At 41.1% G+C, this 24,592-nt stretch overlaps 2 protein-coding genes and 1 pseudogene across 2 annotated transcripts; 2 read left to right on the top strand and 1 right to left on the bottom strand.

Annotated features, from left to right (window-relative positions):
* Positions 1 to 12,461: 12,461 nt before the first annotated feature.
* On the top strand, positions 12,462 to 14,567 carry LOC147428612 (uncharacterized; annotated as a pseudogene).
* Positions 14,568 to 18,927: 4,360 nt separating this feature from the next.
* On the top strand, positions 18,928 to 19,447 carry LOC147428611 (uncharacterized). The gene is made up of 2 exons (XM_086497366.1): positions 18,928 to 19,132; positions 19,179 to 19,447. Exons 1-2 carry the CDS (start codon positions 18,928 to 18,930, stop codon positions 19,445 to 19,447), a joined length of 474 nt encoding a protein of 157 aa, XP_086353492.1.
* A 512-nt stretch (positions 19,448 to 19,959) lies between these two features.
* On the bottom strand, positions 19,960 to 20,506 carry LOC147428610 (uncharacterized). Its single transcript, XM_086496862.1, has 2 exons — positions 20,302 to 20,506; positions 19,960 to 20,255 (listed from the first exon to the last, which is right to left on the bottom strand). Exons 1-2 carry the CDS (start codon positions 20,504 to 20,506, stop codon positions 19,960 to 19,962), a joined length of 501 nt encoding a protein of 166 aa, XP_086352988.1.
* Positions 20,507 to 24,592: the final 4,086 nt, after the last annotated feature.

The following is a 24,592-nucleotide window of genomic DNA, read 5'->3' as shown; positions in this document are numbered from 1 at the left end:
CCAAGAAGAAAGTGATTTAAAGTCATGGGAAAGTGGACGTACTCACTTCTTGATGGAAATAATGTTTACAGAGGGACTACCTGACCCTATCGAAGAAATAGAGATCCCATCTTCCCCATGTCAAGGGATTGAAGCCCAAAAGGTGCCGTTAAATATTGCTAAATTGATGGATTTCATGGCTTCAAAGGTTAGAACCACCATCATGTCCAAACTATATGGAGACCATGAGCTATTCTTAGCTCTTCGAGCTTTCCTCAATGGAGAACTGAAGGTCGGGCTACCACAATTTGCATAGATGGATGGAGCTAGGGAGATGCCAATAGAGGAGGAACACTTAGATCCACATCCCAACCTAGTGGATCCCAACCTAGACGAGAACCTTGTTGTAGAAATACCTCTTAACAAGTTGGGACAATACTTTGAGGGAGATGAATCCAATGAAGCCATATCAATCACTACCAAGGGATTAACTGTGAAGGGAATCCTTGATGGTGGCACTGGGGTTAGCATTGTGACTAAAAATTGCTAGGAAACTAGGAAGACCTCACCTTCTGACCACAACCATAGTAGTAAAGATGGCCAATGGGTCTATTGTTAAACCTATTCGGATGCTAGAAGATCTCAAGATCAAGGTCTTTGGACATAAAATAAGAATTACCTTCATTGTTATGGATTCCTCCAAGCACACTATGGCATCTGAGATGATCTTAGGACGTCCTTTCATGAGGGAAGCAAAAATGGTGCATGACTGGTCTAAAAACCATGTCTACTTGCAGCTCCAAGATTCTATCATTCGAGTGGATCTTGTAATTGATCGAGCACATCCTCTAGGAAACATGTTTATAATTGATCATAGATCTGACACCACAGTTCACTCGGTCCCATTGCAGTATTGTTATACGTGTAAAGCGGACACTGATGTTGGGGAAGATTCTCCTTATATGGATGTACTACCAAGGATGACTGAGTCGGACAATGTGGATTGGGTCCACCTAGCAGCAACCATATACACTTAGGGAAACAGGGGGACGACCTGGGTAACACCTAAGGGGGATGAAATGCCACCACGTGTACCCTTAAATATGCTAGAAGCAATGCATATAGCTTCTGATGACCTACAAGATGAAGGTTTGACTGGCATTGGAACCAGTAGCGTCTCACAAGGCTATAGTCCACACGATTTGGGGTCAAAACCATCAATTGAAACTGACTCTGAGGACAAAGAATCTGAGTTAAATCTTAGTGCAAATGTGGGGATAAACCATTCAGTACCCAGTGGTACCCTAGATGACAATCTATCCAAGGGAGCAGAAGACACAAGTAGTGATTCATCTAGTGACTCTTCACTAGAGATTGGTCGTAATCGAAAATCAGACAAGAAGAGTAAGAAATATAAGAGGCAAAGATATCGAGAAAATGTGCATGCTAGAATAAATGAAAAGAAATCTACCACATAATGGCTTAATTATATAGGGGCATGTGATGCTCATCAAAAGTTGATAGATAACTGGGGTGAATACCTTCAAAGCATTATGTGGTGTAGTCCACAACCCATTGACATCGCACAACAAGAGGCTACAGAGAAGCCAAAGTTGAGCCGTACCGTAAGGAGACGACAAAATCAAGAGTTAGCTCAACAACAAAAGGAATCGGAAGTGAAATCACAGTCCACAGAACAACAGGACCCCATAGACTTACACCCTGCACCTGAACATTTCAAATCCTACACCACAGAGGAACGTAAGGTTGTGTATACAAAGGCTCAAAGAAAACCTATCGATGGAAGCAATGGAGTCTATGACGGTCCGACGATAGTTAAGGAGATAGAGCTAGCATAACTAGGAGAAGAGTCCAAACCTATTTTCATTGCCCAAGATCTGACAGAGACTGAAGAGTGTGCACTCAAAGAACTTCTCAAGGAATTCAGGGATATATTTGAGTGGACATATCATGATATGAAAGGTGTTCCACCTTCCGTGATGCAACACACAATCCCCATGAATAGCATGGCTAAACCAGTTCAGCAACAACGACCCTACCCAATGAATCCTAAATATGCAAAGATCATTCAAGAAGAGATAGAAAAGCTTGTGAAATGCGGGTTCATATACCCTATTGAGCACTCAGAATGGGTGTCTCCAATAGTGATGTGTCAAAAAATAATGGGAAAGAGTGTGCGTGGATCTCAAGAAGGTCAATGATGCCACAAGGAGGGACCATACCCCTTGCCATATTCAGAACATGTGCTTCAAAGAGTTGCAGGGAAGGAAGCTTATAGCTTTTTAGATGGGTACTCTGGCTACAATCAAATCACAATTGTGCTAGAGGACCAAGCTAAATCAACCTTTATAACTGAATTTGGAGTGTTCTCATTTTGTGTTATGGCTTTTGGCTTAACCAATGCCCCTGCTACCTTTCAAAGATTAATAAACACTGCTTTTAGAGAATATTTGAGCGAGTTTTGTGAAGCTTTCTTAGATGACCTTTGTGTTTATTCCTCTTGGGAAGAACATCTATCATGATTACGAAAAGTGTTTGAGAAGTGCAGATTGTATCGCATCTCCTTAAACACCTTCAAATACCAATTTTGGGTTAAACATGGAGTCATTTTAGGGCATATGGTGTCCAAAAATGGGATTTCCACAGATGAGAGCAAAATTAAATCCATTGCTGAATTGCCACCACCTACAAACTATAAAGGAGTTCAAAGGTTCATGGGCCATGTTGGTTATTACCGACGGTTTATTTTGAACTTTGTCGAGATAGCTCATCCTTTGTACAAGATTCTTATTGAGTTCCACTGGACCGCGGAGTGTGACCATGCTTATGTCATTGAAAAAGACCTTGAATAGCGCTCTTATTCTACGAGTGCCCGATTGGAATTTCCCATGTGTATATTGATGCATCAAAATTTGCTATTGGGTGTGTTCTAGCTCAACCAGGAGAACATAAATTGACTACCCATTAGCCTTGCAAGTCGTCAATTGAATGATGTCAAGAGAAACTACACCACTACAGAGCGAGAGGGTTTAGATATGATTTATGCAGTGAAGAAATTTTTCTACTACCTTCTAGCCAACAAGTTTGTTTTCTATTTTGATCATCAACCCTTGTTGTATCTAGTAAATAAACCTTGTTCCACGGGAAGAATTACACGATGGTTGTTAATTCTCCTTGAGTTTGATTGTTGTGGTGAGACCTGGTAAAAGACATGTCATGGTGGATCATTTGTCTCGCATACCCAATGGTGAAGCCCCTCCTGGAGTTGATGATGAATTGCCTGATACTTCTCTATTCCTAGTTGAGACCGTACCTGAATGGAGTGAGAAGATTGTGAACTTTTTAGTTAACGGTTTTCCACCCAAAGAGCTTCGTAAGGACATAGCTCAAAAACTGTTAAAAGAGTGTGAACCTTATTCTCTCATCACAGGAACTCTCTACATGCTAGGGAAGGATGATATTCTTAGATGTTGTGCCCGTGAGGATGAGTATTTATATATACTGCAAGAAGCCCACATGGGTATAGCCAGAGGACATTTCTCAGGGAAACTAACAGCTAGAAAGGTGTTGCAATCAGGCTATTGGTGGCCTACCTTATTCAAGGATGCATCACTTTTTGCAAAAGGATGTGATGAATGCCAACATTACAAGGTCACACAATGAAAGGATAAGATGCCCTTACATCCTGTTAAAGTGACTCAACCATTTGAAAAATGGGGTTTGGACTTTGTAGGCCCAATTAGCCGGCAGCTCGTAGCACTCAATCTCGATATATTATCGTCACCACTGACTATGTAACAAAGTGGGCGGAAGCCAAGGAGACATGTAAGGCTGATGCGAGGTCAACTGCCAAGTTTCTCTTTGAGAACATTATTATAAGATTTGGTTGTCCCTTTGAGATTGTGAGTGACAATGGTACTCATTTTATAAATGGAGTGATAAAAGAACTCACTACCATTCATGATAGCTCACCATAAGTCCACACCTTATTATCCACAAGCAAATGGCCAAGCTAAGAGTACCAATAAAACTCTCATTTCCATTTTGACAAAGACAGTTGAGGCTCATCGCACAGATTGGGATTTAAAGTTGGCTTCAACTTTATGGGCTTATCGTACTGCATACAAAGTTGCCATTAACTGCACACCGTTTAAGATGGTGCATGGCCAAGAAGCGGTTATGCCATGGGAGTTTGTCATTCCTAGTCTTCAAGTAGCTTCTCAAGAAGGTTGGAATGGTAACCCCTTAGTTGAGCGATTATATATCCTTGAAAGGCTAGATGAAGAGAGGCAATTGGCTGTGCAAAACGCACTTGTGGAGAAAGATAGGAGGAAAAAATGGTTTGACCGTCATCTAAAGACAAGGATATCAATGTTGGTGATAAAGTCCTTGTGATTCTTACCAAATTTTGATAAGCCTCAAGCTTAGCTGCTTCCATGTCTGGAGAAGGATAGTTCTTTCACTTGTTTTCCATGTTTTGGCCTGCTTTAAGTCCTGCTTGGTAAGCTTCCAAGGCTACATTAATAGGCTCAAAAATTTTATCAACCAAATTTGATCCTCTAGATTTTGCGGTTGTTTCTTTGATTTCGCTTCCAGTTTCTTTTACCTTTTCCTAGAATAGCTGTTTTGCTTTCTCCTCGATTTCAACTCCTTGTTTCTATCTTCTCAATTCATACCTTTTACTTATGCTTCTTTTGGTCTTTTGAGAGGCAGATTTTGTAGTCTCCGAATCATCAGAGGAGTTGTGTTTCTTTTTCTTAGCCTGAGATCTAGTGATTACCTTAATTGGAACAATCGGTTCACTCTCAGACGAGCTACTAGGTATCTCTTGGACTACGTTTACTACTATTTTACCCTTGTTTAAAGGATTTTTAGGACGATCTTCCGGAAAGTGTCCTCCCTTTTTGCAACATTGTATGCAATAAGCTTCAACCGGCTTGAGTTTTTTGTCATGCTCTGCCATTCATTTTTCCAATGATCATCTGCACCACAATTGTGACAGTTTCCCATTCTTGGCTTAATCATGGGTCTTACATAGGAGGTATGACACCTTAATTAGCTAAATAATACATTGGTGCGAGCTCTGGTGGAGTATAAGTCATAGGCTCCTCCATTGGTGGTGGATGTGAATTATACCAATCTCCCTCTACCATTACTGTAGATAGACTAGGCTCAGCATAAGGTGTAATAGTGCTTGTTCATTAAGGGACTCCTTTCTGTGTCAAGATATACAAAGGGGAAGCAACCTCTGCAAACTTTCGAATGAACCGCCCGTAGTACAAACACAATCCCAAGAAGATTCTAACTTCATGAACATTCTTCAAATCGGGCCAATCATTGATAGTCTCTATCTTGGCCAGATCCATTTGCACTCCTGCTGTTGAGACAATGTGTCCCAAAAAGTGTATCTCTGGTAGGAAAAAATAACTTTTCTTTGCATTAATCACTAACTTGTGATCTCGTAATGCTTGAAAGACCTGAAGCATATGATCTTTGTGTTCTACCTCATTCTTGGAGAAAACAATGATGTCGTCAAAGAAAGTGCAAACAAATAGCGTGTACTCTTGAAAAATCATGTCCATCATCCGGTTAAATGTCGCAGGAGTATTGGTTAAGCCAAAAGGCATCACCAAAAACTCAAATAACCCAAAAGTCGTCCGAAAAGCTGTCTTGTAGACGTCTCTCAGCGTGATCCTGATCTGATGATATCCACTCTTCAGATCAATCCTGCTAAAGCACGAGGATCCCTGTAATCTACCAAGTATATCATCGATCCTAGGAATCGGAAATCTATTCTTGATGGTGATTTTGTTGAGAGCTCTATAATCGATGCACATTCTCCAAGATCCGTCTTTCTTCAAAACCAACAGCACTAGAGAGCAATACGGTGAAGTACTAGGCTGAACAAGACCCTTTTCCAAGAGGTCTTTCACTTGGTTCATAATCTCTTTATTTTGTGCTCGGCTCACACGGTAAGGTGGCCGATTCGGTGGTGTGCTTCCAGGTATCAGATCAATGGTATGATCTCCAGGCCCTCTAAAAAAACAATCAGCATGAGTGTGGAGAAAAATCTTGGTGTTCTTTTGTTCAGGTCAAAACATATTCGACCTTCATCCATCGTTCAGTTCTCTTCTAGAAACTGAAGTTCATTAAGTACAATCTGTGAGCCCTTTATTTGTCAAAGTCGCTTTCTCGGCCTGGTAGTCAACCACGGCGTAGTTCATGTGGTACCAAGGGATTTCGAGTAGAACGTCACTCGCGTGCCCTGAACACCCCTGTCATTGCAAGCAAAGTTTTCCAATGCTCGGTGTAATGGCAACATCCCGTCCGGGTGACACTCGAACTACCTCCGCCTGTGGCCTCAGCCTGTCGGGAGTAATTCCAAATCGAGCCGCCAATTCCAAGTGAAAAGAAGTTGGCCTTGGCTCCTTCAAAAGAGCTTCCTGATCCTTCACTTTACCCCCAAAAGCGGCAAAGTTTGTACTTTCACTCATTTGATTCGGTTCAGGTCCCACGCCATGTGGTACCAATTCTGCTTTTTTTAGTCTGCCTTTTCTGCCACGTCTCTCAGTTGCTTTAGAACTTTTTGGCCTTTCTTCATCTTGTTCATTCGGTGCCTTGTTAGGGCACTTCGCGGAGATATGTCCATGTTCCCCGCATCCAAAGCACTTCCCCTCCCTGATGAAGCAAGCTCTCTCCTGAGGAGTAAGCTTGGGTCGTGCATCCTTCTTTTCTGGGTTGCTCTTTCTCTTTCTACTTTCATTTGCTGAAGTCTTTTCGGCTCGTTGTGTCATGACCTCATCGGTGGGGTAGATCAGACTGCCAGCGTGAATGGCAAAGCCCTGTTTCACATGGCTCATCAACTCCTGAATAGAAGCTGACTTTTGTTCTAAGCCATGATCTCGGATCTCTGTAGGTAGACCTAAGGTAAACCGCTCAATCTGTTCTCTGAACGAGATCTTCTTGAATGAAGAGGCGGGTACAAAAGAGCTCCAGAATCTCTCACAGTAAGCATCCACTGTATCTCTCTTGGTCATCCGAAGATGGTTCCAAGCAGTTGTATATCGCGTTCATACTCTCGAATCAACCAAGAAGAAATAAAAATCCTTTTAAATTTCAGCCATTTAACTGGCGCAGTCTTGTTTAATAGAAGCGTGGAACACCAAGTTCGAGCATTCCCCTTAAAATAAGAGGCAGCTCTCCAAATCTTGGAGTGCTCTGAGTAGCGACCTCCCGCGAAAGCGATGTCAAACTGCTCTATAAAAGACAAAGCCTTCGAAGCATCTTTATATCTAGTTGGCATCATTGGAGTCTGAACTGTCTGTAGACGAGTCCTTTGTAGAACTGTCAGTCACTGGGCGAGATTTAGACTTCTTTGTCTTTTTCTTGCCCTTTCCAAAGCGTTGTTTCTTGCTTCACTTTTTGCCTTTTTTGTCTTCTTCGCTCGAATTTGAAGAGCTCTAGAAGAACTGTCAAAAGAAGAAGAAGAAGAACTGGGTACTCCTTCAAAGTGAACACGCTTCTTCTGTTTCTTTGCTTTGTCAAATGTCGACTGATGACCCAAATAACCCAGGAAGTCAGTGCCTTTCTTCTTCCTTTTGCCGTGCTTTTTAGCTTTGTTCTGCACGTCAAAAAGATGAGCAATCCGTGCATCAACCACCTCTTCTACTTCCTTCTCTGTATATGTCTTGGAAACAGGAGGTTTCTTGAGAGCGGGTTTCGGGGTTGGTGTTGTGGTTTTCTGCCACTGTGTGTGCACCTCCTCCAGAGAGGTCTTGCTCATATATTTTTCCATTCTCGGGTCCTTGGCAAAATTAAGCATCATCTTTGTTGCGTCGCCGATCAATCATTGACGCTCCATCTCTCGTCCAGATGCTCTCCAGATTGAGCCCCTCACCGCTTATTTAAAAATTACAAGGGATGCTCAAAAGCAGAGCCCCAAAAGCTTCCAAAAGAAATAAAGCATGTTCTCTCTCAAGCCCTCTTGCGTATTCCATTAAAATAAAGCAAGTATCCTTCTCTCTCTCTCACATCATATCATGCGTGGAGAAAAGCAACAAGGAGGCGTCGCTCAAACTGCTTTTCAGCTCCGCAATTTCCAAAAATCCGTACTGCTTGCCACGTGGCATTTCAATCGCCTACTTTAGGGTTTTCAGTCACATTAGGGTTTCAGTCAGCAATTAGGGTTAGGGTTTCCAAAAATTAGGGTTTGCAAGAATTAGGGTTTTTGGAAGAAATTAGGGTTTTTGCTCTCGATAGCTACATCATCACTTTGTGACACTTGGCGTAGGAGTTGTTTGAGCACCAGTTTGAGGGGTGGCTTTGTGATTTTCTGCCACTGTGAGTGCTCCTCATCGAAGGCGGTCTGGGTCATAAATTTTGCAAATCTTGGGTCCTTCACAAAATTTAGCATCATCTTTGTTGCATTGTCAATCAATCTCCGATGCTCCATCTCTTCAAGCTCCACTTGAGTAGGCCGAGGCGGGCTGTACTCACGTGAATCTTCTTCGTGATCTCTTCCCGCATCGTCGGATGCCGAAGAAGTCAATTGTCCTTTTCTTGAATCCATAAGTGCCGCGTAAAAAGGATCGGATTTTCCGGTAGAAGAGAAATCATCCGTGCTCTGATACCACTATAACAGACTTGGACACTCCACGTTGAGAATCTACCATGACACGACAGGAATTCACTTCAAAACAGTTCACAATTTGATTCAACACTGGCTCGACGGAGTTCCGTGCCTAGAGATATTGGCCCCAAAGAATGGTGCCCCTTTCGGTATTTCTTTTTGTATTAATCTCCAACTCAAAGTACAAGGGAGTGGCAGGCTCTCACTCTCAGACTCTACGTCCAGATGCTCTGAGAAGTGGGAGGCCTGCCCACACTTATAAAGAGATTACAAGGGATGCCAAAAGCAGAGCCCCAAAAGCTTCAAAGTTAAAAGCTTTCAAAATAAAGCATCAAGGCTCTCTCTCTCTCTCTCTCTCTCTCTCTCTCTCTCTCTCTCTCTCTCTCTCTCTCTCTCTCTCTCTCTCTCTCTCTCTCTCTCTCTCTCTCTCTCTCTCTCTCTCTCTCTCTCTCTCTCTCGCGTAAATTAAAGCAAGTCAAAGGCTACTACTGTCTGCCGTAAACAGTGCTGCAAAAAGCGGATTTTTGTACAAAAATGCTTTTTCGCTTTTTCCACCGCAAAATGTGGGGCTGACCATACGACAGTTCCATGTCATCACTTCAGCCCGTCTTTCGGAGCAGCCACCGGGACTGTGTGCCAGGGCGGGTGTGTGTGTACTAGGCAGCCACATCACCAGTTTGTGATACACACAAACACAAGGGTTGCTTTACTTCACTTCAAAGAACTCAATCAAATAGAAAGAAAGAGAGATAAGAGAGACGACACAGGGATGTTGGATCCCAACCCTCAAGGGCCTCCTTGCTCTGTTGCCAAAGCAAGTACTTTCTTTATTCATGCACAATGCTGATACAATGACTAAAGGTTGAGATGTTGATGCTAATGGATACTGATGCTGGGTATTGGGTACTGAGGTACTAATGGGTCTATGTCGAAGACGATGATGTCGACGACGAGGTGCTAATGTTCTATGTCGACGATGACGATGACGGGGTACTGATGATCTATGTCAAAGACGGAGATGTCGACGACGGGTTCTATGTCGGAGTACTGCGGGCTCTATGTTGAAGACATAAGGGTCTTTGTCGATGACGATGAAGTCGATGATGGTTCTGTGTCGAAGATGGTGAAGTCGACGACAGTTCTGAAGTCGATGATGGTTCTGTGTCAAAGACGGAGAGGTCGAAGACGGTGCTATGGTTGAAAATTGGAAACGCTGAGGTGCTGCTGCGGTATATGCGAGGCTGATGCCATGGGTACAAAGAGACTAAGGGCTAAAAGGTGAGCACAAAAACATTGACTAGGTTGATGCTGAAATGTTGGTTCTACCGCTGAGAAAAGGTTGAAAATTGTTTGCTACTATATGCTGAAAACGTTGGTTCTACTGAGAAGCTCCCTATCTTCTCCTCCCCCTTCAACTGACGCCCACCCTCTCCTCATATAGGTGTCAACCTATTGAGTCGAGCAAAGTCAATTCAACCCACGATTCCTTAAATTACTCCCCAAGTCACTTATTAAATAAGTGACCCCCATAAGAGGTGGTTCACGCACTGCAAAACCTACATGTTGAAAATGTAACAAGAGGACTCCTCCCTAACTTTGAGCATCTTTGCTTGCATCTTGAATGCATGTGGCATTAGTATGATCCTTTGTCCTCATGATGATCATCCTTGCTGTCCCCATAAATCTTATTAGCATCTTTGTGCCATGTTGATCATGTATATTGGAGGATTCATTTACTAATGCAATTTGTCTAACAATGTGAACTGAGGATTTTTAAACCATGCATTGGTTTGTCTTGTATGCATCTCCTCCAAGATCGTTACTAGTTTGTAGGTATTGCCGATCGGATCAATCGTGACACAAAAAGTTCTCTCCTAATGGTGACATGTATGTTCTCTCCTAAAAGTTTCCTTACTTGGAAGAAGTTTTACTTTACAACCTATCTGCAAATGCAATCGCTCCTCAAACTCGAACTTCATTAGCATCTTTCAAACTATTTATTTGGCTTCAACGGCATCTTATAGCTTTTGATATGGTTGCGGTCCGTCTTTGTCCTTACCTCATTCTTCAAGCTGATGGGAATCAGCCATTGATTTAACATGCAATTGTGTATGCTGCCTCCATATTTTGATCTATTATTTTCTTAGTGAATGCTCATTTTACCATCATGTGGATATAAATGTTGTGGCTTTAGTTCAAGCTATTTATTTGTTTGTGTGATGCTCATTTTTGCAAGTTTTTAATACACGCATGTCCATAACATATGGAATCAAACATTGAAGCCCCATTGTTTCTTATTGAGGAGAATCTAGAAGACCATTTCCTTGGTAGTGTTTATCATGGGCACACCAAACATAATTCATGTTCTCAGCAACAAGGAGATGATGATGAAGCCCAATCAGGTGGTGGTGAAGATATATTTGACATTAGTAGGAAAATGCTAGATTGGACTGCAAATATGCAAGCATTATGGGATCAATTTAGAGCCCCACTTGCGATGCAAAACAAAATATTGAAAATGTTGTTTTCAGGTGTACAACCTTGTAAGGGAAGGAGATCAGTTTCTAACAAGGAAGAAATCTCGTTGGCTTCATTTCTATTATGTAATGGGAAGAAAGTGATTATAGAGCCCATTGCTCAAAACTTAGAGCAATTGTTTCGGTATCGTTCTTTGGGAATGTTTGAACCCAAACGATGGCGATTATGTGTGGGCTCATAGAAATGTAGCCACCAACCAAGAGTCTTCAATCGAAGGAGGTGTATTTGTCCATCAAGCTCCAATGATTTTTGTAGAGCCAAGTATGATTGCAATATGTGCTCTGTCTCTTGTGATACATGTGGAAAGTCTTGCAAGCATATGGTTCCTTTTGACTACATATCCTTTGTGGATCAATTGAAACTTTTATATCAAAGCTCAACAAATTGTCACGAGTTTCTTGCTATGTGACAAGAAAGGGGAAAATGGTTGGAGCCAAATAGTGTAGAACAACAAAGAAATGTGAAAGAGCTTTGGGACGGCGAGAAGGTGAAAATGTTTCGAGAGTTTTGGGATCCAAATGCAATTTGGGAGCTTCCAATTGTATGCCAAAATGACAAGTGTCAAAAGATTTACAAGTCATTTCCTCTCTTTATGAAAAGTAAGGAGCTTCTTCATGGCTGGCATGCTGAAGAAAAGGAGTACCGATTTCAATGCACCAAGTGCAAGTGTTGGATTCAAAAGGAGCAAGAATTGACAAAGGCAAGTTTCTTTCTTATATGTTTAAATTATTATCAATGAAGTAGCATTTAGTATCACTTTTTCTTGCATCATAAATATGTTTTCACAAGATGAAATTACTTTACATGGCATTTCATTTTACAAAGCTACTTGTATATGAACTTACTTGACATTGATCATTGCATTTTGAAGGGTGACCCGAGGAATTTTGTTGTAATCAGTCATTGGGATGGGTTCCAGGCGGCATCTACAAAGCAAAAAGAAGTTGGAGTTTTGGAGATGTCAATTGTCAATGCAAATCAGGGAAGCAAGATTGTCCCTTTACCTCTTCTTTTTATACCTTTTAGTTTGATTAAACTAGAACAACGACATGGAGATATCTTGAAATATTTTTTGACACCGCTAATAGATGAGTTAGTTTCAGCTTTCTTGGATGTGTTTATGGTGAAATATTGCTATCCATCTGAACTTATTGCGAATGAAATTTTTGAGAATGGCCGCGATGGATGCAAGTTGCATGCCTTGTTGATGTTTTGGGCAGGAGACCATCCTGGTCTATGCAAACTTGGATTGCTGAAAGAGGGTGGAAAGAATGGTTGACGTAGAGATCGTCCAATGACAAGTAAGGTAGAACAAAATCGGAGAATTCCATTTTATGTTTATGATAAAAACAGATTTCAAGGTCGATATTCAGCTCCAAAAAGGAAGGTTGGTGAGATGTATGAAGCGATAGGCCTCTCAAAGCGTGAGTCAACAAAGAAGGCCAAAGAGAAGAAACTTGCAAATGCTGGACTTACAGGTAAGTAAATCTTGTTTATGCATGCTACATGGGATTTTAAGCATTTGATATGTGCGTGGAGCCAATTTTTTATTTTTAGCATATGTTTATTATTTCATACAATTGAACTCTTCAATACATGTTATGAGTATGATGTTGTTTTGTCGTTAGGTGAATCTTGTCGATGGGTACTATACGAGCTTTATGGGTTTGACATCAGCAGGGATTTAGTCTTTGATGTCATGCACATTCTCACCCTAAATCTTTTCAAGAAGTACACCAAGAGTATTTTTGAAGTTTCAAGCAACAATGAAAATAAACTCATAGATTCATGCACAAAAGAAGTTAGTCAGGCAATTTCGAAGTCCTTCAAACACCAAGGGCGATGGCCTTCCATCACCCCAAGCCAGCATAATAACATGTTTACGGCTAAGGAGCACCAAAAGTTTATAATGTGGTGTTTACCCCATGTTTTAAATGTTGTGACAAGCATCCAAAAGAAGCTGAAGAATCTTGGATTACTTTTAATAGATATTGGCCATATCTTTTATAACTACACAAGGTCTTATGGATGGTCACAAGAGGCATTGGATGTGACACGTAACTGGCGTATTTTATCAGAGGAGAGTAATGGACCCAACTCTTCTCCTTTGGAACATGTTGCTGGTAAGGATATATCTTGAATTTGTGTTTTTCAAGTCTTGAACACGTTTGCTAGTGTTTAACAGATTATTTATGTGAAATTTTACTAGGAAGTGCAGAAATGCTTGATGATGTACTACGAAATAGTGGACATGATGGCATATGGTGCTACATGAATGAGAGAAATGTAAGTGGATTTGTAGCAATATCGACAAACAACAAGGAAAATGAAATGAGCTATGCTCACTACCATTGTAGGGTTCTATTTACAAAGACTCCGCAAAATATGTTGATGGAAGAAGATGGCTTGCAACCCCAAGAACGACTTCTTTTAACCGTGCATGCATGTTTGCAAAAGCATGAAGGTATTCTATTCGACAAAGATCCTGGTGTTTTGTGTCACTCATGGCACAAAAAAGGTGTGCTTGTTGCATCTTCTGAGAAAATCACACTAAAATTTCAAGCTCAAGGACTTCTAGAGCCTTGTCCATGCAAAGAAATTTTGGACAACAAGGGAGTGTTGGTGATTCCACATAAGAGGAAATTTAGGACCATTATTGATGCAGAGAGATTGTACCTTCAATATTTTTGGAGATGCGATTTGTTACCAATCAATTGGATACATTTACCAAGGTCTTTTTGAGAGGAGAAAAGTATAAGGCCGAAGAGCAGGTGATTACATTTTGTAGCCAAGGAGGTAACAGATTATGTGAGATAAAACAGTTTTTCAGCCATGCAAGCCATGGAAACATTGGTGTATTCTTTGTTGGTAGTTTTGCTAACAACGGTGAAGGATTGAATGGTCTTCCAAGAAATGAAGGCACGGAAATGAAAGTGATTTCAGCTATGAGTCTCAACACTCAATGCTTGGAGATAATGCCAATCTCTAATATCAAGCACAAATGTTTTCTTCTACCCGATCGGCAAAATGGAGATTGTGGCATCTATGAAATGCAAGACCTTGAGTTGTGTAAGAGCTTAACAAAGCTTGGATCTCCTGGTTATCCTCCACCATGGATAGAACTTTGTGACATTGTTTTAATAAACTTACACAATAGTTTTTGCACCCTTCAACATGCGGTTGTGCGAGATATTTCTCATGAGTCGCAGAAAGTCAAATTGGGACTGATGTGCCAAGTAACATACAATGAATGGGAGGTTTCAAAGAAGAAGACACATGGAGAGATTTGAATCTGTGCTTAAAGGTTTTGTCAGGCTGGATTCCATTAGTATCAGTTGATATTGAAGGGATTAACGGTACAATTTGTAAAGCAATTCGGTATAGATTTAAGGATGCTTAAATGTGGTAAGACAAACTTATTTTCCTAATGAAAAAATGTTCTTATAGCTTAGTTTTCATACATGAAAATATAACTTGTTTATATGTCTAGTCAAGTTTGTGGATTGATTATGGTTTTATATTGGTTGGAATACAAGGTTCATAAGAAAAGTTAGATTGGTTTAGGCTAACTTGTTTTATTACATGAGAGCTTGTAATGAAACACATGTAATTTCTTTATGGTTTTTAAATTATTTTGGTCTTTTTCCTTGTTGACAGGACAATATGAGAATGCAATGAAGTACTCGATGGATGCCAATGAGACATTGCAAAATCGACCCTTTCAAATGGTGAGCTATACTAGTATTTCCTAGTTATTGATGTTTGCTACTGTAGTTTGAATTCAATTTGTGTCTTTGGGAATCCTCTCTTGTTGTTGTGCTCTTGCATGTAGCTTTTTACAGAGTATTTGAAGGTTATCCATTAGCATTCTAGATATCCTGTTGCTGGTGTCTTTGCATCCTTCGTATCTAAGTATAGACCTGCACCTTTTTTCATCCTCATTTAGGATGTATCATTTTGTTTGTAGCTACAATGGTAAGTTTACTCTGTGTGTGTGTGTGTGTGCACGCACGTTCGTGTGTGTAAAGGACATGAGGGTACAATAGCTATATAGATACTCTTGTGATACTTTGTGTCTGTGTATGTGTATGTGTATGTGTATGTAGACACGTACATGTGTGTAAAGGACATGAGTGTACAATGGTTGTATAGATACTCTTGTGACACTTTGTGTATGTGTATGCATACGCGCACATGCATGTGTATAAAAGACATGAGTGTACAATGGTTGCATAGATACTCTTGTGACACGTTGTGTATGTGTATGTATGCACGCATGCATGTGTGTGTGTGTGTGTGGAGAGAGAGAGAGAGAGAGAGAGAGAGAGAGAGAGAGAGAGATTTGGTTCTCGATTTTAAGCAGATATCTTTGATTCTTGTATAGAGTTTGGTTGCAGTCATGGTACGTTGCCTATATTACAGATTGACACTTTGAAGTATCATAGTTTTGGATATGAAATATTTGTTTAGCATGTGGTTGAATCTTTATTCTGGATGTGGTGATGGTATGTGGTCACTCTCTTTTCACGAGTTCTTGTAATATGCAACCTTTTGCATTTTTGTGAGTTTAATGTAGTTTAAATTTTAAACTCATAATTTCTATACAATAGTTTTTGGCTTAACGTTTGCTTTGTTTTTGTAGATTTGTAATTGAGATAGTTAGATCAAGTTTCTTGGCCATGGGTTGAGGTTATGCTTTTGTACAAGCATTTCTTGTTTTGAGGCACTATATTATGACTAAGTAAATTATTAAAGTTTTTAAAGGTATGTTTGTATGTGTACATAACTATTGTCTTTATCACTATTGCCATCTCAAACTCATGCATCTTGCATGATAGTGAATGATACTCATAGTAGTCAAGTGAACAACTTTAATAAGACTTCGCTTGTTGATGAGTTGTTTTTGTCACAAAAGTACTAATTGCAAGGTCTATTTGTATTTTGGTTTATACTTCCCTTTGTGTATACAATTCTAAGCCATATGAGAACTATTAATCTATGTATGGTTTTGGTTTAAAATGAAGTGTTAATGTCCAAGATCTTATCTTTTCACTTGATCTTTGTGGTTGTTAGATTGCTCTTATCTTTTCACTTGATCTTTGTGGTTGTTAGATTGCTCTTAAAGGCATGTACTCTTAAAAAAGATTAAAGTTTAGTTTATTTTTTTTCCAAGTTTCGTTGTGAAATTTGTCTTTTACAGAAGACAATTGTCAATATTATGTGACTAACATAGTGTAAAGATGCAAGCAGTGGGAGATATTGATATCAAAGTATCTACTTGCTAAAAAAAAGTGTCATTTTGTTTACTTAATTGGTCCTTGCCTTCTAGATTTGGATAAGGTACTCGCTCAAGTACACTCAAATGATGGAAGATCTAGAAGTCAAAATTTGTAAAATATCCGGTCAAGTTTATCATATGGAAGGATCGCATTAGTGATGCGGCTTTCTACATAGGTAAAACGTTAGTAACTTCAACCATTTCTTGTACTTAATTGGATTTACATGTAGTTCGTAGTGCTCAATTTTTTTTTTCTCAAAACCTTGCAAACCTACAAATGAGAAATATTGGAGATAAGTTGACTATTTTTTGAAGGTTTTTACACTAAATTTCTCTAACGTTTGTAGGTTTTCTCACCTTCAAATTTAAAATTTACTTTAAATCTCAAAAATTTTAGGGTGTAATTAGATGAAACCTAGGTTTTTTTTTAGCACCGACAGTTCTTGAAATCCAAGTACTTTATTAGGATTATTTTATGTGAAAGGCTAATGTTTTCTTATAAGATAACCTCATGTTGTTCATGTGTTTGTATTAAATTAATCTTTGCACAATTGTTTGAAAATTCAAGATATTGGATATATCACTTATATGAGAAGGAATTAACTTGTCATCTTTTAGTACTAGTACATGCCCCGCATGTGCCACAAGTTATTAAACTACCTTGATCAAGATTGTGCAAAAATAGAATTGTGATGCCTTCCTCTTTGTGGAGTCATGTCGTGACAACTCCCTTTTCGCATCAATTTTGCGCATACTTAAGTGTGGATGTGATTTTGAGCATATTCAAAGATGATGTGGTTATTTTTTGAGGTTTCTCATGAGCTATCAAGTGCTCCGTTTGTTTCTTTGATGCTCAAGATATGAATGTTTGGGTATTCTTTCAACTCATGGAGATTGCATTGACATACAAGGTTAACTCTATTGATGTGATTACTTTTTTTTTTTTTTTTTGGAAAAGACTAGTGATTTTGTTCGTGCTCCTAATATAACCCTTTCCAATATTTTATTGAAGCGGTGAGAAAAATTAAAACCAAATTATACAACAAAATCTACAATTTCTCATATGAAAGGCTAATTGTTTGGTTTATAACGATTTAATTGATAACAATTTAGTTTAATCCGATTAATTACGAAAACATGTCCAATCGTTTTAGTACTTTTATACAATATCAAAATGGTATATTTTGTCACTAATGAAAATCTTCCCATGATAAAAGTTCACTTACAAAGCTTAAAAACTTAGGGTTTTGCCAGGGAGCTCTTCTATTTCTTCTTTGCGGTTTGTGAGGTCCATGCACATGCAGGGAGGCCTTGGGCGACCTACAGTAGGGTAGTGAAGTGGTAGGTCCTCGGGCAGGTCGAGCTGATGGGGAGGCGTTGTTTGATGGGCTTTTTCTCAATAGAGTCGGGTTTCCCTCGAGGATGAGGGTACAACAACTTCGACTTGGCATGCGCAAACCCATATGTGCCCTCCCCCTTTGCTTTTGGATCAGGTGGAGGCCATCCCTCCTAGGCCCTCTTGGTTGCAGCAGAGGTCAAGGGTTTGCGGTTTGGTGGCGCCCGTGAAGGGGAAGGGGGATGGTGGAAACTCCCTTCCTCTTAGTGGCATTTATGGGTGGCCCTGCATCGTTGTTCAAGGATACGTGACTCTATCCTTAAAAGCCTGTCCCGGGTTCGTTTGCATGTTGTGGACTTTTTCGACTTGTCGCTCAGTAGCCTTATGTGAAATGGTGGTGGTTGGGCAATTACGACTCATAACCACTTTCGTGTATATTTGACATCAGATATGTGATATGTTAGGTAAAAATTAATCAAAATTTCAAATTTTTGTATTATTGGACTTCACGTAATGTTCAAAACAACAAAGATAGAATTACAGCTTGACAATTGTATCTTGATAAAAGTGAACTTCTTAATGAGTTTACTAGCTTCAAAACGTTGCTATCATATGTTGGTACAATTGTGGAAACTTCACATTTCTAAGTTGTGAAGATTAGTAAGAACGTGCACTTTCTTATGATTTAATTTTTTCCAACCACAAAATGTTAGCATTCTTTTGTTATAACATCACCTCATAAAAATTGTTTTCTCACCGTGTGAAATTATTTCACTTCTGGAGAAACTTAGTTTCGAATGATTTAATTTTTTCACACTTAACATCAAAGCTTGTGAATTTCATTTTCTTTGTTACAAACCAACAAAATAATACGACCAGCTTCATCACGTGTTAAACTAGGAGTTCTTACCTAGAAGATTTTATCAATATCTTTCTCTTCATTAGAACTTGGTCTAAAACTTCTGGTGCTCCCGAGGCGGATCCTAAGGCGGATCGCCGTTCTGATCCTGGCTTACCGCAAGGGGCCTGTCGCAAGGCCCTCCTCCTGATCAGACTGATCCTCAGCCGCAAGGACTTCCTCCCGATCAGGTTGATGACCTTCAGGCCGATCAAGGAGATCAATGCAACAATGTGCTGCTGTACTGGATGAGAAAGCACAGTGTCGGCGTACAACGAAATCCTCGCAGGCCTAAAAAGGAAGCAGATAAAGCGACGCTGTACATTGAAGAAGAAGTTTCGGACAATGATTCAGACCGCCGAGTTGTCGACGTTGATGAAATACTGGTCCAAGCTTTCAAAAGTCAAGCAGCTGAGTTCGAACACGGCCAAGCGGCTGAACAAGAAGCAGCTGGTAAATCTCTCAGTACTTCTATCTGATCTTTTGCTCTCTCTTCTAGAACTCTTGTTGCTTAATGATTGCATGCAGGCCACGGATCCGTTCGTCTGTCATGATCTCCTCGAAGCGCCCGTTTCCAAGGTGCGGTTGCAGAATATTTCCCCTAAGGAGCTGGCCGAGCCAGAAACAAGAAAGGCTAGCTTGGTGGACTACTCCTCTAGTGAAGAAGACATTAATGGCGATGCAGAGAAGAGGAGGAAGCCCTTGCAGAAACTGGTTGAATATAGTTCTACCAGTCAGAAGGGGCGCAACTCTAGCTACGAGAAATAGCTATGAGAATTGCTTGTAGTTTTAAGTGAACCAATTTTTTTCTGAGTGAAGTGTTGATTACAGTTCTACTTGAAGAAGATGAGAAGGGCACTTGTTGGAGATTATATTAATACAAATCTCGTTAGTTGTGTTTCTCTCAAGGAAACACTGACATTGGACAAGCACTTAGTTCGCCAATCTCCATAACATTTTACACAGCCTAGTTGCTGGCTTGCTAGCCAAAGATGTGACTAGGACAAAGAGGAGCATGTGCCGGTTATAAAATTCTTGTAGATCAACAAAGCGAAGAACCAAGTGTCCCTGCTCAGAATCCAAGCTTCTGAAGTCTCTGTTTTCAACTAAACTATAGCAAAAAAGGGATCAACCTCAGATGCTGCATAGATATGACTCGCACTGATCTGCAGCTTGTGTTACCATACTGCACATATCATCTCCCACAAGCGCCCTTCTCATCTTCTTCAGGTAGAACTGTAATCAACACTTCACTCAGAAAAAAATTGGTTCACTTAAAACTACAAGCAATTCTTATAGCTATTTCTCGTAGCTAGAGATGTGCCCTTCTGATCTTCTTCACTGGTAGAACTATAATCAACCAGTTTCTCCAAGGGCTTCCTACTCTTCTCTACATCGCCATTAATGTCTTCTTCACTAGAGGAGTAGTCCACCAAGCTAGTCTTTCTTGTTTCTGGCTCGGCCATCTCCTCAGGGAAAATATTCTGCAACCGCACCTTGGAAACGGGCGCTTCGAGGAGATCATGACAGACGAATGGATCCGTGGCCTGCATGCAATCGTTAAGCAACAAGAGTTCTAGAAGAGAGAGCAAAAGATCAGATAGAAGTACTGAGAGATTTACCAGCTGCTTCTTGTTCAACCGCTTGGCCGTGTTCGAACTCAGCTGCTTGACTTTTGAAAGCTTGGACCAGTATTTCGTCAACGTCAACGACTCGGCGGTCTAAATCATTGTCCGAAACTTCTTCTTCAATGTATAGCGTCGCTTTATCTGCTTCCTTTTTAGGCCTGCGAGGATTTCGTTGTACGCCGACACTGTGCTTTCTCATCCAGTACAGCAGCACATTGTTGCATTGATCTCCCTGATCAGCCTGAAGGTCATCAGCCTGATCGGGAGGAAGTCCTTGCGGCTAAGGATCAGCCTGATCGGGAGGAGGGCCTTGTGACAGGCCGCCTTGCGGTAAGCTAGGATCAGAACGGCGATCTGCCTCAGGAGGTGCCTCGCAATCGTCCATCATCCACAGCAAGCTCGGTACTCAAAGCAGCGGTAGCTGGTAAGTAGACCTTGGAAGCTACGCGCGCTCTCTGCTCAACGTCAGTGGAGCATCTCTCTGATCACCGTGGCGAGAACATAAACAATGAACATTCAAATTTCAAAACAGAACTAGTCCGTTATTGGTAACTAAGGCCTGTTACACACAGCCGTCAACTTGCCCATCAAATTCTCGCGATGGGCGGGTATGCTTTACACACACGTTGCTCAAGACAAATGTATAATTTAAGTATCAAGCTTAGCTAGCAATGTGTAGCCGTGTCCTCTTGGTTGAGGCCTTGCCGTTGGATGTCGTTTTCTATGGTTCAACCCCCGCCAAAACCTGGACAGGGGGTCTTGGCTGCCCTTAAAGTTGGGCGCTCCTTTTTATGCGCAACCAAACACACAACGACACATGGCATCCACGTCAGGCTGCCCAAGGTTGGACAGTCGGTGTGTAAGCACCCTAAGGCCAGGTCACACTGGGGCGGGTGGCCACACCACTTTTTGGAATGTGGCCAGGCAAACGCAGTCACATTGGGTTATGATTTTTCCCGCGCCCACGTTTTCCAGCAAACCAGCTAAAGCCAAGTGGTAGACCGTTCGCAAATTAGGCTGATGAGGAGGGCTCGAGTTCTCTAAAGTACTTTCGTGCTTGTACTTTTTGCAGTTGGCTGCTTCCCTCACAAGTTGGCCGGGCTCTCTTGCCCCCCATTTGTAGTTGCAGGCCATCTTTTCGTTTTTCCTTCGCAAATGAGAGCCCGCCACCTCAGCATGGCCAGCATTTGCCTGCCCAGTATGACACACGTCTAAGAGCAGAGTCGCACCCGGGAAAAGCAGGGTGAGGGGGGGGAGTGCCTTGCCTAAAACGAGAAAGACCGAAAGCTCAGCCTTAAAAATTGAAAGAGAAATCTAACGTTGCTAGCACTGGGAGAAATGGAGGGGTTAAGCTATTTTCCAGCTGAGCGGGTTCTCTCCTTAATCGTAGGAAAAGTGTAGCCAATCAGGAAAGGAAAGCCGGTCAATATTTTCTGCTATGTTTGCGATGACTCCTAATCACGAAAGTAGTGCGATCTGGTGCTGAGGTTTACGCTCACACTAAACCCACTGTCCCTGGGGCAACTCAGCTCCTCTAAGACCCGAGTCCCGTGGATGGTGCATGCATGCAATTGACACAACACGTCACTGGTAGCAAAAGCATTAAAATTTTTCTTTAAAATTGTGTGAAAATTAGGGTAGTCTAAATGTCCTTATTGTTTTTATGTGTAAGTGGACTAAATATTATGTGTACCTTCGTACGACAAAGAGGCATCCCCAACCGGCAAGCTTTTCCATGAGCACGGCAATTCGAGCACATAAGGCGCAACAACTTATTATATATGTTGGTAGATGGAGAGCAACCAATCAACTAGGGCAATGTGGATAGATCTACGACTACCATGCTAGCTAAAGATATAAGATTGAGTCCAATCTACATTTAGTGCTAAAAAGATACCAAATGATTCTTCATTCCACAGGGTGGAGGTTACCCGTCATATTTTGGGTTCAAAAACACAAGGCTCCTCTTTTGTACCAGTGCATTGATGTCACGTCCCTTTCCCTCGTTGATGTTAGTGTGGTTTTCTATATTGACACCAAGGTGTTTGAGGCCAACTCCTGCACATATATCCAATTGGCCAAGGAAGGGGCGACTTACCAACTTGCTAGATCAAAGACATAGAAGGAGATGATGAATACTTTCTATTGGAGTCCAACACAAATAAGGAAGGGTGGCCACCACTAACCTCTTGCATAATGATAGTACTATGGTGCAAGGCTTGCATTTTGGTTTTGTGGGTCTATTATGAAGCACTATATAACAACTCTCCTGTGACAACAGCTCCATGGGGCTCTACATGGAGGAGGACACGGACTCCCTAAAGTTGTGTCCAATGATAACCTAATCCCCCCTTCTTGCTTCTTGATCGATCAAGCATCTGAACATATTATAAATAAAGCTATGCCCATCCATTTCTCATCTTGCTACCTCTAACAATCTTGATGACGTGATACACATTTTCTCCAGGTTTGTGCCTCGCTTGCTTCTGTCCATGTTACCTTTGCTCATATACCACCATACATGTGCATGTGGATTTAAATAACTTCTCTTTGTTTTTTCCACCTCTCCGTCGGAGGTGGAGTCTCACTCATGCTAATTTATATTCACAAATAAATCCTTTAATCCAAAGAAATTAGGAGAACGGTGCGATGATCGACCACATGGTGTTGCACATGCACTGGTATGCATGAGCAAGGCTTGTATCTGGATGTTTTTGCCTGCTGTGATGCCCTAATTTTCACACACACACACACACACACACACACACACACGGGAGCTCACCTTTTCACTTAAGGCATAAAGGACACATGTCGTGCTCCTAGCTGCGCACAATTAAGCATGAATCCCATTGGGTAGTCAATATGAAGGACCAATGAGAATTAAGATTTATGAAAGAAAGCTTAAACCTCATTGGATAGCCCAAAAAGAGAACCAATAATAATTGAGACCTACATGAGCTAGCTTAGATCCTATTGGACAATCTACCAAGGGGACCAATGAGAATTAAGCAACCCATGAGCAAGCTTAAATCCTATTGGCTAGCCTTCCTTGAGAGCCAATAAAAATTTAGCTTCATTTAATTAAAGAATTAAGCTCTCTTTTCAAAGAGGGAATAAAAGACACTTGTCACAAGACTAACCCTCTTGCTTGATATGAAGAAATACATTCATTGGCTAGCCCCTATTATAATGGACCAATAACCTTCAAGCTAATGTATTCTTGGAAAATCAATGATTGCACCTCACATAAGCATATTCACGAGGTGAGAGTCTCCTTCTCATGTGCGGGAGAAGTGGAGATGCCTACACCAACAACACTTGACCATGGAATGCAAATCAAGCAAGTACCAAGCTCCAAGCATGCTCATCTTCTTCTCCATCTCCATTACTAAGCCGTGCTATGCTCTATGAGTGAATTAATGTAAGAGGAATACTTATTTCTCATAAGAATACTCCTTCTTCACCATCGTCACTCCCGAGTCCCCGCTAGCTCTCTCCACCTTTGAAGGTGTTTGAGGTCTTGGGATTGAGGCCAAGCCAAGTTTTATTGTGTGCTTGAAGCATATTTGTGGTGCATGAACCTTTCCATCTTCATGGCACCAAATGGTCTTAAGGAACACAAAGTGTAAGGTGCAACGGAATGAATGTTATATTTTCTCAAGATTAGTGATCCTTATTGCTCAAGGTTCATTTTAGTTCTTAGGGAAAGAGAGAGCTTTCCGTCTTAGGGAGAGTGCTATGATCATGAACAAAGTGACTGGATACTGTGCGTGCAAGTGAATGAGACTGAGACAAGGAGAGAGAAAAGATACGATACCGAGAGGTTGTAAAACCCTCCTCCGAAGGCCCCACTCTCGTCGGCGAGAGTGGTCTAATCTTTGATTGCACAAAGGTGTACAATGCGAATGCAATGGACTGATGCAATGGGACTATGCCGATGACGACGACTTCGTGGCTGAAAATTGGGATCTTCTATCTGCTGATTTTCATGGACTGTTCGGGGCTGAAATGGGCTGTTTCTACTGCTGTCTTAAGGCTGTAAATGAATGTTTTGTCGGGCTGAATTTGACTGTCCTTTAAGGAGCTGAATTGGTGAAGAAAAACGCTGGTAGAGCTGCTGATTTGGCTGCATTTTTGAGTTGTTCCTGGGCTGAGAAAAACGCTGGCAGCAGATCTTCTATTGTGGACAAAAAACGCAAGAACACTTGAAGCAAAAACGCTGCAAGGGGCTGATGCTTTAGTGATCCCAGAAACGCTAGCTATGGTATGCTGAAGGGGGGAAAAC

Source organism: Adiantum capillus-veneris, chromosome 23 (genome assembly GCF_014529385.1).
Source record: "Adiantum capillus-veneris isolate H3 chromosome 23, ASM1452938v2, whole genome shotgun sequence".
Taxonomy (NCBI): domain Eukaryota; kingdom Viridiplantae; phylum Streptophyta; class Polypodiopsida; order Polypodiales; family Pteridaceae; genus Adiantum; species Adiantum capillus-veneris.
Note: the sequence above shows the minus strand (reverse complement) of the source record. Positions and strands in the feature narration are given on the sequence as shown.

Coding starts and splice junctions, on each gene's coding strand:
- LOC147428611 (XM_086497366.1), top strand. CDS start 18,928: ATGAGAAAGCACAGTGTCGGCGTACAACGAAATCCTCGCAGGCCTAAA. Junction 19,133..19,178: donor GGCTGAACAAGAAGCAGCTG/GTAAATCTCTCA, acceptor TCTCTCTTCTAG/AACTCTTGTTGCTTAATGAT.
- LOC147428610 (XM_086496862.1), bottom strand. CDS start 20,506: ATGAGAAAGCACAGTGTCGGCGTACAACGAAATCCTCGCAGGCCTAAA. Junction 20,256..20,301: donor GGTTGAACAAGAAGCAGCTG/GTAAATCTCTCA, acceptor TCTCTCTTCTAG/AACTCTTGTTGCTTAACGAT.